Source organism: Thrips palmi, unplaced genomic scaffold, assembly GCF_012932325.1.
Source record: "Thrips palmi isolate BJ-2018 unplaced genomic scaffold, TpBJ-2018v1 HiC_scaffold_1, whole genome shotgun sequence".
NCBI classification, from domain to species: domain Eukaryota; kingdom Metazoa; phylum Arthropoda; class Insecta; order Thysanoptera; family Thripidae; genus Thrips; species Thrips palmi.
Genome location: NW_023144620.1, coordinates 8,062,407 through 8,075,924, shown reverse-complemented (window position 1 = coordinate 8,075,924; position 13,518 = coordinate 8,062,407). Strand labels below are relative to the sequence as shown.

Genomic DNA, 13,518 nt, shown 5'->3' with positions numbered 1-13,518 from the left:
CGCGCCGCCGGGGGCCCCTCCGGGGGCAGCTGCCATGGCAGCACGGCCCCGCGCGGCTGCGGCTGCGCTAGCTCTGACTGCACTCCGGCTTCATCCCGGATTGGCTGGCCTTCGCCGGCCTCGCTGGCCGTTGATTAAGTCTGGCCTGGACTCATTGCCGCGTCTTCACCGTGCTCTGGACGAGGCTCTGGAGGACCTCGGCGTCGACCTCGTTCTGGCCGCCGCCCCCCGCAGGGCCGCGCCCCGCTCGGCCCCGGCGGCGACAGCGAGGGATGGCAGCCCCTCCGTCATGGCGTCGCCGTGCCGCCGTGCCGCCGTCCTGGAGCACGCACCACGACGCCGTGATTGGGGCGACACACTCCGCGGCGCTGCAGACAGATGGGCCGCGGCAACGCCGTGGAGGCCCTAAAGGATGCCGTCGTCCTGGCGACGCGGCGCCCGCCCCAGGCACGGCCACGGCACGGCCGAGGCACGGCCGAGGCACGGTCGCACGCGGCGCATGACGGACGCCCCAAGTTTCCCGATTACGCCGAGAGCTCCGCTGGAATGGGCGCAACTTCCTCGACCGTCCTCGACGCACTCGTTTCGGAGACGGCCCGGAAGCGGGGCGCGCTCGAAACAGAAATTTAATCCCGAATCCCGCGTTTGCCTCTCCCCGCGCCCCAAGCCCCGTCGCTGGCTCCGAGATCCGAGACGCGCAGGCCGTTTGCAGGTAGACCGTCCACCGTGTCCGCCGCTCCTCTGTACTGCCTACGCAGCTCGGCGCACTGCCAGCCGCCTGCCAGACTGCCTGCCTGCCTGCCTGCCTGCCTGCCTGCCTGCCTGCCTGCCTGCCTGCCTGCCTGCCTGCCTGCCTGCCTTTCTGCCTGCCTGCCTGCCTGCCTGCCTGCCTGCCTGCCTGCCTGCCTGCCTGCCTGCCTGCCTGCCTGCCTGCCTGCCTGCCTGCCTGCCTTTCTGCCTGCCTGCCTGCCTGCCTGCCTGCCTGCCTGCCTCCCTGCCTGCCGGCTCCATCGATCAGGAACCTGACAGTTAAACGTTCCGACTAGACCGTCCGTACCCGCGGCGCACTCTCTCCCTCTTTCCGACGAAAAGAATGAAACCGTCCGACCGCCATTTTCCCGCGTGGGAGAAGAAAACGCAAAAAGGCGGGCCGCCCACACGCACACACATGCACACACACAGCGCCAGGAATTGGCAGGGCCCGCGTCGGGCACCGCCAGCCCGCCGGCGGCCGGGAGAGGGCGGCAACCCTTTATTTTGAACCTGGAACGGAGCCACGGCTCTGCCGGGCTCTGCGCGCCCCGTGGGGGCCACTGCGTAGCGCGGGGAGCGTGGCGGAGCGTGGCGGGGCGGCGCGTACTACGCAGTAGTAGAGTACGTAGTAGGGGAGGGCCAGCTCGCAGCCTCGCCCCCTCCCCGCCGCTTTTAAAGGGGCTTATTGGTCGTTTGAAGCACAGAGCGCTGGGAGCGTGGCAGGGAAGAGGCCGGGGGTGGGGGAGGGGGTGGGGAAGGGGGGTCGGTAAAGTCGATTATTTCAAGGATTCCAGGGCTGCAGCCGTCGGCCTGCTAGAGCTGCTGCTTGTGGAGCGTCGCGGGGCGAAGCGTCCGCCCGACGCGTCTCTCGCGCGCTCTCTGGCGGCAGTTCCAGGAAGCGCGCGGCGCGGCCGTGGCCGTGGCGCCTTGTTTTGGCGGATGTTGTAACCTGGCCGCCCCTGGGACTGGGACCGCCGCCGTGGCTCGCGGTGCGCGTCACAGCGTTTCCTCTTTGTTTCCACCGCCCCGCCGCGAGGCCCGGGCGGCTCGAAGGGCGTCACGGAGGGCGTCACGGAGGGCGTCACGGAGGGCGTCACGGAGGGCGTCACGGAGGGCGTCACGGAGGGCGTCACGGAGGGCGTCACGGAGGCGTCACGGAGGACGTCACGGAGGGCGTCACGGAGGGCGTCACGGAGGGCGTCACGGAGGGCGTCACGGAGGGCGTCACGGAGGGCGTCACGGAGGGCGTCACGGAGGGCGTCACGGAGGGCGTCACGGAGGGCGTCACGGAGGGCGTCACGGAGGGCGTCACGGTGGTGCACGCGCGTGCGGGAAGGGGTAGGCACAATGCGCGCCGTGTTCGCGCCGTTCGCCGCGTTGTCACACTCCAGTGAGCTTCGCTCCGGCGAGCTTCGCCCCGACAATGGGCGGTGCGCGGTGCGCGCGGCGTGCACAGGGTGCACACCCCTCCCACCTTGGGCGTGCGGCCAAACGCGAGGCCCGCAACAAGGATGCGGCGGAGAGCGTGACGTCATCACTCAACCGATTATTGTCACACGGATGCAGCAGCGGACCGACAATGCGTTTTTTGCCAGGCCGTGGCTGTGCCGGCCGATATTCTCGGGGGTATGCCTCGGCATGAGGCAGCCCCCCGCCAGCCGCGTCTTGCGTCTTACTCCCGTCCGGGCTATAGTCTCTCCAGCTTACGCCCCTCTCTCCGGTTCGGTACCATTGCCTCTCCTCTTTGGCCCCGGCCGAGGTTCTTGGGAGGGGCCGCCCCCAAAGCACGCGTCCCTTGCGGGGCGTCCCGGCGAGGTGGCGGGGCGGGGAGCCAGGTAGTACCGAGCGCGGTTTGCGCCCGGGCCCCACCGAGAGAAGACGGCCGAGGCGGAGGGGAAAAAGTGCGGCCGGCGGCGCGATTCGATCCCACGCCTCGCCACATCCCGCGCCGTCCTGGCCGTCCACCCTCGGTCTGCCCCGCGCTGCCCCGGCCGGCGGGTGGCGGCGTGGTGCGGCGCGGCGTCAATGGCGCGGATAGAATGGAATCAGGAAATGAAGAAGTCGGCCAGTGGGAGGGGAGGGGAGGGGGGCCGAGCAGGCTCCATTATCACGGCCTACCGTTGGGCAGGACGGCGAGCAGACGAGCAGCCACTGGCTGGAGGAAGAACGCAGGCTGGACGCCGTGCTGCTATGCAGTCCGCCGACACGGCTGCGCGACGGGACTGCCTACCCGGCGGCCGCCGTAAGGGGCAATGGCGCCCGGCGGGCGGGCAGCCCGCATGCAGCCGCGTCGGCGGGACTGCATAGCAGCACGGCGTCCGACGCGCAGCGCGGAACGCGCCCCTCGCACGCCTCTGACTTGTCCTTGCCCCGCAGGTCAACTTCGGCGACGTGTTCATCCCCGTGAACCTGCAGGCGCCCAAGCCGCGCGTGCTGTCCGAGTTCAAGCGGCTGGCGCACGGCCTGCGCTCCGGCAACATCACCGTCCTGGACGCGCGCACCATCTACATCCCCAACCTGCACTACGACGGCGCGGCCCCGGACGCCTACTTCTGGGTGGGCAACGGCACCGAGCCGGGGCCCTGGGGCATCAAGGTGCCCAACGAGGTCGGCAAGTAAGTAGAAGGACGCCGTCGTCGACGGCGAGGTCGGGGACTGCGGGGCAGCGCGTCTGGGATCCTGGAGCAGTCTCTCTCTTTGTGACTCACTTCCTCGCCGAGGCTCCGAGTTTCCGCCCGTCGCTGCAGCCAGCCCGCAATGCAAAGAAGCGGGGGGGCTGCTTGGCTCTGAGGGCGGCCCGGCCCGGCCCGTCCGCCGCCATTGCGTATGCAGCGCGCGCCACATCCGGACGGTGCGCGCATTGGGCGGCATTGAGGGCCCTTCCAGCGCCTCGTTCCAGCGCCTTCCAGCGTGGCTCCACTTCCAGTGCCTCCAGGATCAATCTCGGAGCAAACAGCAAACGGACCAGTTATTCCAGCCGCGCTGCCGTCGAATTTTCTTCTCTTTCCCCTCGCGGCATCAGAACGGGTGTTTGAGCAGGGCGCCGGAACAATACACGACTCTCTCTCTCTCTCTCTCTCTCTCTCTCTCTCTCTCTCTCTCTCTCTCTCTCTCTCTCTCTCTCTCTCTCTCTCTCTCTCTCTCTGTGTGTGTGTGTGTGTGTGTCTGCGTGCACTATCAAGGGCAGTTTAGGGGTTGAGGCGCGGCTTGGCGTGGCCTGGCGCGGTCTGAGCAGACAAGAGGGAGGGTTGGTGGTGGGAGGGAGGGTGCAGGCCTCGTCAGATCTCCCGCTCATGTCAACATAATCCCTGCCGATCGGGCTGAGGGGATGTATCTCCGTCGGCTTTTCCACATCCGCCGTCCCGGCCCTGGTCGGCCCCGGCAGCCCCGGCTCAGCGCCGTGTCCCGCGCGGATTAATTTATGCACCGCGATGAGACGGCTAGGAACGTCCCCCACTCCACAGTGGGCCAGCGGGCCTGCTCAAGCGGACACGATGGCAGCGGCAGACAACGTTTTTAGGTCTGCAAAATCAAACACATGACGGTTCGATTGGGGGAGGCGATCGGACAAAGTCCAAAATTCAAGGCCTATAATTTTGGGGCTGTCCTGTATGCGCTGTTTTAGTTCCCCGCTCACTGATGTCGGTGTCTGTCCCCCAGGCTGGACCCGCTCAAGGGCTACCAGGGCCAGGACATCGAGATCCAGCTGCCCGAGAACATCACCGTGTACGACATCGACTGGCTGGCCATGTGGTGCGTCACCTACCACCACAACTTCGGCCACGTCAACATCCCCAAGGACCTGGACGTGCCGCCTGCGCTAGGCCAGACCAAGATCACGGTAAAGTTCAAATTTTCGCTTCGCTTTCCGGTAAAGTTGACTTTTAATTGAGCGTGAGTCCCGATGATGTCCTTGTTTTAACTTTGCGCGTTTTCCCGTCGGAACGTGTTTGCATTTCAGGGGTCGCGCAGGCGCAGGCCCGGCGGCAACAAGAGAAAGGGATAGAACGCCCGGGAGACAGTGGCGGACTGTTGTTTTGTTCGAGAAATGTGGCTTTTATATTGTTGCAGCCACGGTAGTATTATTGACCCACATATCCGCGTTTCTTTAACAATGGTTTGTGTAGCTACAGGTGGCAGGATACGACTACTGATACAAAATAAAGTTTACCCCATTAAAGTTTATGAACTTTAAGAGAGAAATACACCCATTCTCTAGCCTACAGCTCAAAAAAGCTGCTCCGCTCTAGCATCTTATGAACCAAGCAACGTAGGTGCTTTTTTATGACTGAATTTTGCAGGTACGTGAATCTTGAGCTGCTGGGTGTCAGTTTCAGGTTTCGAGGTTGGAGACTCTCTTCCACGTTTATCAAATCTGATTCCCTCTCCACATTGAGTCACGTGGTGACGTGGCTTCCCGGTCAAACATCCTTGCGGGTCTTTGCTTCTTCCTTCCAGGACGCCTTGCCAGCCTTGCACTTCCTCATTTCCTGTTGGCATGCGTATTGCCTCTCTTCGAAGCCTCTGCTGCCGAAAGTCGAGTGGAGGGTAGGCCAGAAAGGCGCCCGCTGCGTTCTGGCCTACCCTGTCTGGAGCACACTGTCAAATATCATTGCTGGCTAATAGATGTAACCAAGCTTGTTTTTTGTTCCTTTGCTGCTTCTCGCGGACGCCACAGCCTGAGTGGTGGTACAATCCTGTAAGTACGGCGGGATCAGAAAGCGCAAGCTGCAACTCCAACTTGCCTCGCTGTTGCCCACGGAAAAATAAACCAAAAATCATATCCAACCACTTTTATTTTTGATCATTTTTTTTTCTGTTTGTTGTTTGAGCTATACAAGCCGTACCTGAGCATGTTTTATTTACTTTTTTTTTCATTACTGCTTTGACTAGATTGAACCCGACTGACTTTTCCCGTTATCCTGTGTAGACTGTGACGGCTGCCATTTTCCTGATTTTCCGAGGCGTTTCTTGACCATTTTCCGATGCGTTCTTCCCGCACACTTTCCCCCACCACACCCTCCCCCGGCAGCGCGATGTGACGGCGGTCTTGCTTGCAGACGTCGTCGCCGGACCGCGGCACGGACAGCGCCGAGCCACTCAGCAACTGCAGGGAGATGCTGGACGAGCGCGTGCAGGTGCAGTGGAGCATGCACGACGACCTGGTGGAGATCCAGCTCTCGGCGCGCATCCGAGAGGACCAGTACGTGGCCTTCGGCCTGAGCGGCGAGCAGGGCAGGTGAGCACCCCGTGGAGGCCACAGTGGGCCAGAAGTCCGGTGGAGGCGTTCAAAATCCCGGACGGGCTCTGAGCTCCAGAGTCGCTGAATGGCACTAGAACCGAGCGTGTGACCCCACCGATGCATTCCAAGTTCCAAGAGCAATCCATTGTTGAGGCCACACGTTCGGTTCTGGTCCTGTTTTCAGTGTCCTGCTTCAGTTTTACCAGTGTACGAGGCCCTCGGTGTGACGGGGCAGTGACGCGCAGTGTTTGCAGGCTTGTTGTAGGCAGCCTGGCGGACGCCACCTGGACAATGACTGGCGCACACCAGCGTTGCCCGGTTGGCGCCGAGCACCGCCGCGCCGCTCGTACCGCCGCGCGCAGCGGGATAGACCGGGATAGACGATAGGCAGGAGCAGAGGATAGACAGAGGCGGTAGACCAAACCACAAAGGAGAAGGAGGAGGATGGGGTTCGCACCGCAGCACGAACAAGTCTTCTTGTTTTTAGCAGATGATACCTTCATACCACCCCGTATCATCTGCTTTCATTAACGTTCGTTGAATGAGATTTTTTTCACGGCGGGGTAGTTCCACCCAAAATTCGTCCGTTGCTCCGCACCGCCGCGTCGACAGTTGGGGGAAGGGGTTGCGAGTGTGTGTGCGCGTCGTGCGGGGCAAGCTTTTCCTGGCGAGTGCCGTACCGCGCCTCGCCCTGGCCGCTCTGGCCCTGCTGGCCGTCATGCAGGGGATGGAGGCCGCTTCGCCGCCACGCTTACGCCGGGCGCCATGCGGGGGCATTGTAGCCCAAAGTGCTGGCCGAGCAGATTCAGCTCCATTGTGCGAACCTCCCTTCCTTTCCCGGGCCGCACTGCAGCAGAGGGGGCGAGCGAGAGGGAAAGGCAGGCCAGGTCCAGGAGGCCACCGAGCGAGTTGGGTTGCCTAGCCCCCGGCCCGCGGGCGCTGCGGCTGCTGTGAACCACACAGGACTCCCTGTAGACACTCTGTAACACGTGTTGTATTGTAGTGGCTGAATAATACAAGCATTCTTCGAAACAAAAGTGTACTGTATCCCCATGTTGTCTTTTCAACTAAAACGCGTTTCAACTAAGTGAAACAACAACAGCGTTTGAGTTGCTGCGATCCATGCTGCAACATGCTAGCTTCACCCTTTTAAGCGGCTGTCTGCGTAGGGCCTCCATGGTAGGCGGCGACGTGGTGGTGGCATACTACGACGCCAAGGCCGCCATCTTCCACGCCGACGACTACTACATGTCCGCCACGGCGCAGGTGAGTGACGACGGGCACCCCGCCGACCTGGCCGTCGACCGCCACCGGGATCTGACCCTGCTTGTGCTGCCCGCAGTGCGACGGCCGTAATGGCGTGTGCCCCGACAAGCGCATCGGCGGCCAGAACGACGTGATCCTCAAGTCGGCGGAGCGGCGCAACGGCGTGCTCACGGTGCGCTACACACGGCCGCTCGTCACCAACGAGCCCATCAAGGACCGCGTCATCCCGCGGCACGGCGAGGTGAACGTCATCGCCGCCATCGGGCCGCTCAACTCGCGCAACGAGGCCAACAGCCACGCCGCGCCCGACAAGACCACCGGTAAGCTGAGGGTGAGGCCGGACCGCGGACCGGCAGGCGGTAGCATTCCGATTCACATTGCGATTCGATTCCTGTTGCAGAGGACATCCGCATCGACTTCTCGCGGCGCAACGACCACCAGTGCACCAACTCGCTGTACACGAACCAGGAGGAGAACGAGCTGGCGCCGTGGCCCACGCAGACCATCCACAACGAGAACACGCTGACGGCGCGCATCGGGCCGGCGGGCGGCAAGCGCGGCTACACGCCCATCACGGGCCACCCGTCCTGGGGCATCGCCTGGTGGATCAACGACAAACTCATCCCCGAGATCACGGTGGAGCGCGGCCAGACCTACACCTTCCTCGTAGAGGGCGGCAAGGACAGCACCAACCCGGCGCGCTACCACCCCTTCTACATCACGGACAGCCCCGAGGGCGGCTACGGCCAGCGGCCCGCCGAGGAGCAGCGCCGCCAGAGGGTGTTCGCCGGCGTGGACACGGACAAGGAGGGCTACCCCTACCCCACGGCCGGTGAGGCGACGCGGCGACACCCCCCGCGCCAGAGACATCATGCCCGCCACTAACTCGCTGTTCCCGTGTTGCAGCCGGCCGGTACTGCGAGTGGGTGCACCAGACCGTCGACAGGTACGCGGACTTTGACAACCTGGAGGACTACAAGAAGACCCTGACGCTGCAGTGCGACCACGGTGAGCCGTCCGTGCTCAACTGGACCGTGGCGGCGGACACCCCCGACGAGGTGTACTACCAGGTGAGTGTAGAGAGTCGCTGTTGTGTTTGTGAGTGTGTGTGTCCGGCCAACACGCGCCCGTTGTTTCGCAGTGCTACACCCACAACAACCTGGGCTGGAAGATCCACGTGGTGGACGCCGGCTCCCAGTCGCGGCGGGACAGCAAGAACCTGTCGGCCGGCGCGGCCGCGCTGCCCAGCCTCGGCCTCGTCGCCGTCCTGGCGGTGGCCCTGGCGATGGCGTCGCCCGCCCTCGCCGCCTGCGCGAGATGAGCACCAAGCGTGCCGCTGTGTATTGATAAGTAACCCGATTGTGATGTTCGATAAGGCTACTCAGAAGAAGGCGGCTGCAGGCTTCAGGTCGAGTAGTGCCGCCGTGCTCACTGTAAAGAAAACTGTTATCTAGGACCGCGTGCTATCGTTGCGGCAGCGGGAGTGACACGTCGCTACTCCGTGCGCGAGAGGCAGTCGCCATGGCAACGGGCATCCTTTGGCGCGAGGGGTAGTGACAGGGTCGTTCCTGTTGCCGAGGGTAGTTCTCTGTAAGCGGCGTGGCTGGTACCACGGCGCAGGCCATACGGACAAACTTTGGTGCACCTCGAAGCGGGCGCGGTTTTTTGAATGTTGGCGCCCGAAAAGGGACAAGGGAATGCCCGGAAGGAGTCTCTAGAACCGGAAGTGCGTCACTGTCCGTGTGCCAAAACAGTGGGAACTTTGACAATAATGACTTGTTGATATATTTTGAATTGGTGACAATAATTTTCACTATTAGAGGTAAGGTTTCTTCAAATAGGCGTAAGTTTCTGTTAATGTGTCGGCTCTGTAGTAAAAATCGAAAATTTGAACGACTTTGACAATATGTGATGTAAGAGGCAGTTGGTTTCATTTTAGTTATCGGCTGAGTGAGGAAAGTAAAATGAATTTGAAGTTTTATTTAAATTGTTTTTTAGTATTGCTTGTGGTCGTCACACATTCATCATTACTATGTTTTAGATGTGTTGTAATTTTTTACGTCCTATTGTAAATATAATATTACTCTTGTACAAGAAATTGTTATAAGCAAGATTTATGAATATGTGGTTGTTGAGTTTTATGTGCATTGCGTTAAATGTTGATTGGTCAATTTAGCAATTTGGTCAATTTATATGTTAATTCTAAGCTAAATCTTTGTTATGGTGCTTATTCTATCTGGAAGTAGTAGCTGAACCTACCACATGCCAGAAAATGACATTACCTCATCAAACTAAAATGCCAAAACCGTTTAATTTCTTTGGCACAATATGGGACATTGACACCCAAAGCTGTTTACATGCAAGTATGAAGTCCAATTATGAGTGACAACTTTGGATGTCAATGCCCCTTTCTTGGAGAGAGCTTTCAGTTTAAAAGTTTCATCTGTTACATTGCAAGAAATTTTAAGATGCCTTTTGTCCCAAAGGAATATATTTCTTATTCCTTTTTGTAATATTGAGGTATTGAGAGGTATAATTTGACAATAATATTATGCAGCCTTATGGCCTTACTGTTTTATATTGATTACTAGTAGTGTTTTTTTGAGATAATGACAATAAACTTTATTAGTGTAAGACGCAAACGCATGCCACATGGAATGTAGCGATCACAGTTTACTAGATCGGCCGCGAATAGAAATCATTAAAATGTATTCTTGAGGCATATCATTTCTGGGTTTTTTCAGTCATGTAATGTCTGCAGACTATTTCATCATAAATAGAAATTGTTGGTATCACTTTGACTTTGGCTAAAAGAAAGTAAATATGTAAGAAGTGCCATATCTTATCTACTTGACTCCAATGCAAAATTCTGATATTCGAATGTGATTCAGACCTGATTTCATAACTGTCTATCGGTCAAATAAATATGTCCTTTACATATCCATCAATAAGCTTTCAAAATCTTTTTTAGAAACAGTTTTTCAAAAGGTTATGTCCGGAACTTGTAACTTTCTTAAGCCAACAAAACGGTACCATAAGCAAAAGTACCCCTGTGTAAATATATTGAAAATTAAGGTGTTTAGTAGCCGAGTGATTTAAATATATATGTCTGGATTAAAGACAATAAAACTAATTTTTTTGTGCTAAACTTTAGATAAAGAAAGGTCATATCTTGTATACTGTTAATAGTCAGTTTCTCGATTTTAATAGAAATAAAATAGCGCCAGAAGACAATAATGATGCGTTTCTACAAAATGTAACGACCTGTATTACCTGCGTTACCTGAAATATTATTAATGTATTTCATTGTGTAAAATAAGAAAACGAGCGTTTTGCGCAGGTCTATTGATGACAATAATGCATATCTGCGAGTGATTGAGAACTGTGTTGAATACCTGTTAAGCATTGTAATTTCCGTCGCAAGACGACTTCATGTAGAGCTCTATACCAGAAATACTTAAACCAGCGTGACTTCAGACAATAATGCTAAGTTCACCTTAACTGTGTCAACGTTTTGCTCTCGTTAGATTCGTGTAGTTAAACTATGCGATGACGAGAGCCCTGTATTGTTTATCGAGAATAGTTGTGTATTAGAATGAGAAGAGCTTTGCAGAGCATCGTTCGCGTCGAACGCGATTTTGTCGTGAAATAAAAGTAGCGTACTGCATGGCTCTTGGGGACTGTAAAAGGCACAAAACCAAGTTTTGTAGCTTTGACTCTTGGAATAAACTTTTTCTTTTTATTACATCGCCACGCATTTCGGTCTTGTAGCCCAGTAATCCCCTCACCGACTCTCTCACTCTGCCCCCGCAGCACGGGCGCACGATGGGCTGCCTACGGACCGGGCGGAACAGGCGGAACCAGCCGCCGCACCGTACGTCTGGAATTTATATTTTGAGTGATTTTAGTTGATCACTGTTCCACTGTCGTCCAAGGCCGCAGACAAGACGAGACCGAGAGGGACATCGCTGGGGACAATGGTGCGTGCACTTTCCATGCCGGGTCGCCACGCCCTGCCACGCCCTGCCGACGCGGCCCACGAAATGTAATGACGAAGAGATTTGGGCCCTGGCCTGCATTGTCTGGAGTGTCATCCGCCCGAGAACGCGAAGAGTCGTTTCGTCGCTCTGTCTCTTTCGCACTCAAGGGGCGTACCGCAGGGGTGCGAGGGAGACAGCGACGAAACGTCTGTTCGGACTCCCTCCGCTGCAGCGCGGCCAGCGCGGCCAGCGCGCACGTGTGAGGGGAATCCCAACGAGAAGGGCGGCGACGTCGTCGTCCACGTTCGACACTCCAGGTTCACCTGCGGGCAACGATGAAATTATCGTTCGGAGATTTGTTTCTTGTGAAAGTCGCACGGTTCCGAGCGGATTTGCCGGAGCTGGTGAACCTGGAACGCCCGCGTTCGCGTTTCGGAAGCAAGAGGGGACTGCAAAGGGGACCGAGCTGGAGCGGCACGCCCACCTGCATGGCGGAGCGGCGGAGCACGGCCTGGCGCGAGCAATGTCATCTGTCCGGTGCGCCCCGCCCCGCCCCGCCCCGCCGCACCACGCCACGCCCGCTCTCACGATCAGCCGCATTGTGCGCGGGCCTCGCAGCAGCACCGCGACGATGAAAACAGACCTAAAGCAAACACGCCGCGGCGTGGCTTCCCGTGTTCGCGGCATCCTTCTGGGGCCCAAATCGTGCCCCAGACAGTGCCACGCAGCTAGCAATACGCCGGTGATTAAGAGCAGCAGCAGGTCCTTGACTTTGCCGCGGTTAGGTTGGGCCGTTTGTCACGCCGGTGTTCAGGTTGGCAGTAGTGCGACGACTGTCGCGGACTGCCACTTACTGCACTACTTGCCGGCGGCGAGGCGTGCCGCCCAGACCGCGAAGCGACGCGGCGTGGCGGTGCGGCGAATGACAAACTGAAAATGAGTCACAGACTGGCAGCGCCCCGCGCGACCCGCCCCGCCCCGCGGCCCACCTCGCCAAGCAGACTGCCTGCCTGTTCTGATACCTCGCGCTGCAACCGGTCATGCGCGCCACGACGGCATGCTTCTCGGAACGCAGCGACGACGCCAAGCCATCCCAGCGAGCCTCAGGTGCCTCACTCACACACGCACACAGACACACGCGCTCACAATGCGCGCCGGGACACTTGCACCAGACGCATTCCGGCGAGACTCGTTTCCGATCCGTCGTGCCGTTGCTGCCGTTGCCGCATCATCGTCTTGACGGCCTGGAGTCCGTCGGGTTTTTGGCGTTGTGGCGTGGCCGTGTGGCGGCGTGTGACCCAGCCGGACTCGCTGCCTCTGGATGTGTCCGTTTTGCAGACGAGCCATCCGCGCCCTCGCGATGAGCCGCGGACCGTGAAATTGCCGCCATGACAGCGAGTACCCATACCCATGCCGGGCCGGGCCGCCGCGAGTCCTTGGCGGCACCGGCGGCGCCACGCCCTGCTCGTCGTTCCGTCTCTCTCCCACCCCAGCGGGACAACCCGCGAGTGCGAGAGAGACACAGCGACGCCGCTCACCGGCAGCTCTGGCCGCAGGTGAATCCCTCGCCCTCGCCAACTAGCGGTCGTTTTGGTCGACAGTAGTATATAGATGCCCAATCAAGATGGCGGCGGGTTACCTGGGGCATCTATACTACTGACGACTTCCTGGTTTGTAAACTTACAAGCGCGGCCTCTCGGACTGGACAACTCGGCCGCTTATCGCCGAGGTGTCGGAAACGGCGCCGGGGCGGCGGGCTGTGGAGACGCTCCGCCTGCTCGCCAAGTAGGGCGTCTTGAAGTACGGAACGCTGTTCGCCGGCCTGCCTTTCGGGTCGGCCTGGATCCTGCACACTGTTGGGGACTGGGGGACTGATACCGGCTGTCTGCCCGGCCTCTGCTCGCCAGGCCTCTGCCAGGCCCGCCTCAGCGCCGCCGCTCGTCCCGGCCGAGGCCTTCCCCGAGGCCTTCCCCGTGGTGGCTCGGGTGGCGCCGTTTCACTTGATCAGCCCCCCCCCCTCCCTACCAGCGAGTTTTAATTAATTCTTCTGATGAAGAAGAACTGCTTTCGTCCGAAGCAGAGGGTTTCCGACTTCCCCTTTCCCGCGCACCAGTGCTGTTCGCGGAGCACCGCCGATACAACCCGCAGTAACCTCTTTGTTTCCGTTCCCAGAACCACCAACTTGGCGGGCGCTCTTGACATCTTTCCGTCGCGCCAACGCCGCTAACGCGCGGAGGGCGGATGTCGATAAGTCCCATCGATAACGGGTTTATGGGA

At 59.1% G+C, this 13,518-nt stretch overlaps 1 protein-coding gene across 2 annotated transcripts in view; it reads left to right on the top strand.

Moving 5' to 3' along the window:
• LOC117641059 (protein Skeletor, isoforms B/C) overlaps nt 1–11,010 on the top strand; it is a 49,357-nt gene extending 38,347 nt beyond the window's left edge. The window contains exons 5-13 of one of the 2 annotated variants that reach the window (XM_034378166.1): nt 3,130–3,368; nt 4,414–4,594; nt 5,432–5,452; nt 5,814–5,992; nt 7,165–7,261; nt 7,338–7,581; nt 7,662–8,093; nt 8,168–8,331; nt 8,403–11,010. In XM_034378166.1, the coding sequence (XP_034234057.1) occupies nt 3,130–3,368; nt 4,414–4,594; nt 5,432–5,452; nt 5,814–5,992; nt 7,165–7,261; nt 7,338–7,581; nt 7,662–8,093; nt 8,168–8,331; nt 8,403–8,582 (1,737 nt within the window). In that variant the 3' untranslated portion in view covers nt 8,583–11,010. The remainder of the gene's footprint in view (nt 1–3,129; nt 3,369–4,413; nt 4,595–5,431; nt 5,453–5,813; nt 5,993–7,164; nt 7,262–7,337; nt 7,582–7,661; nt 8,094–8,167; nt 8,332–8,402) is intronic. The other variant, XM_034378173.1, reaches the window with a different exon arrangement.
• The last annotated feature ends 2,508 nt before the right edge of the window (nt 11,011–13,518 follow it).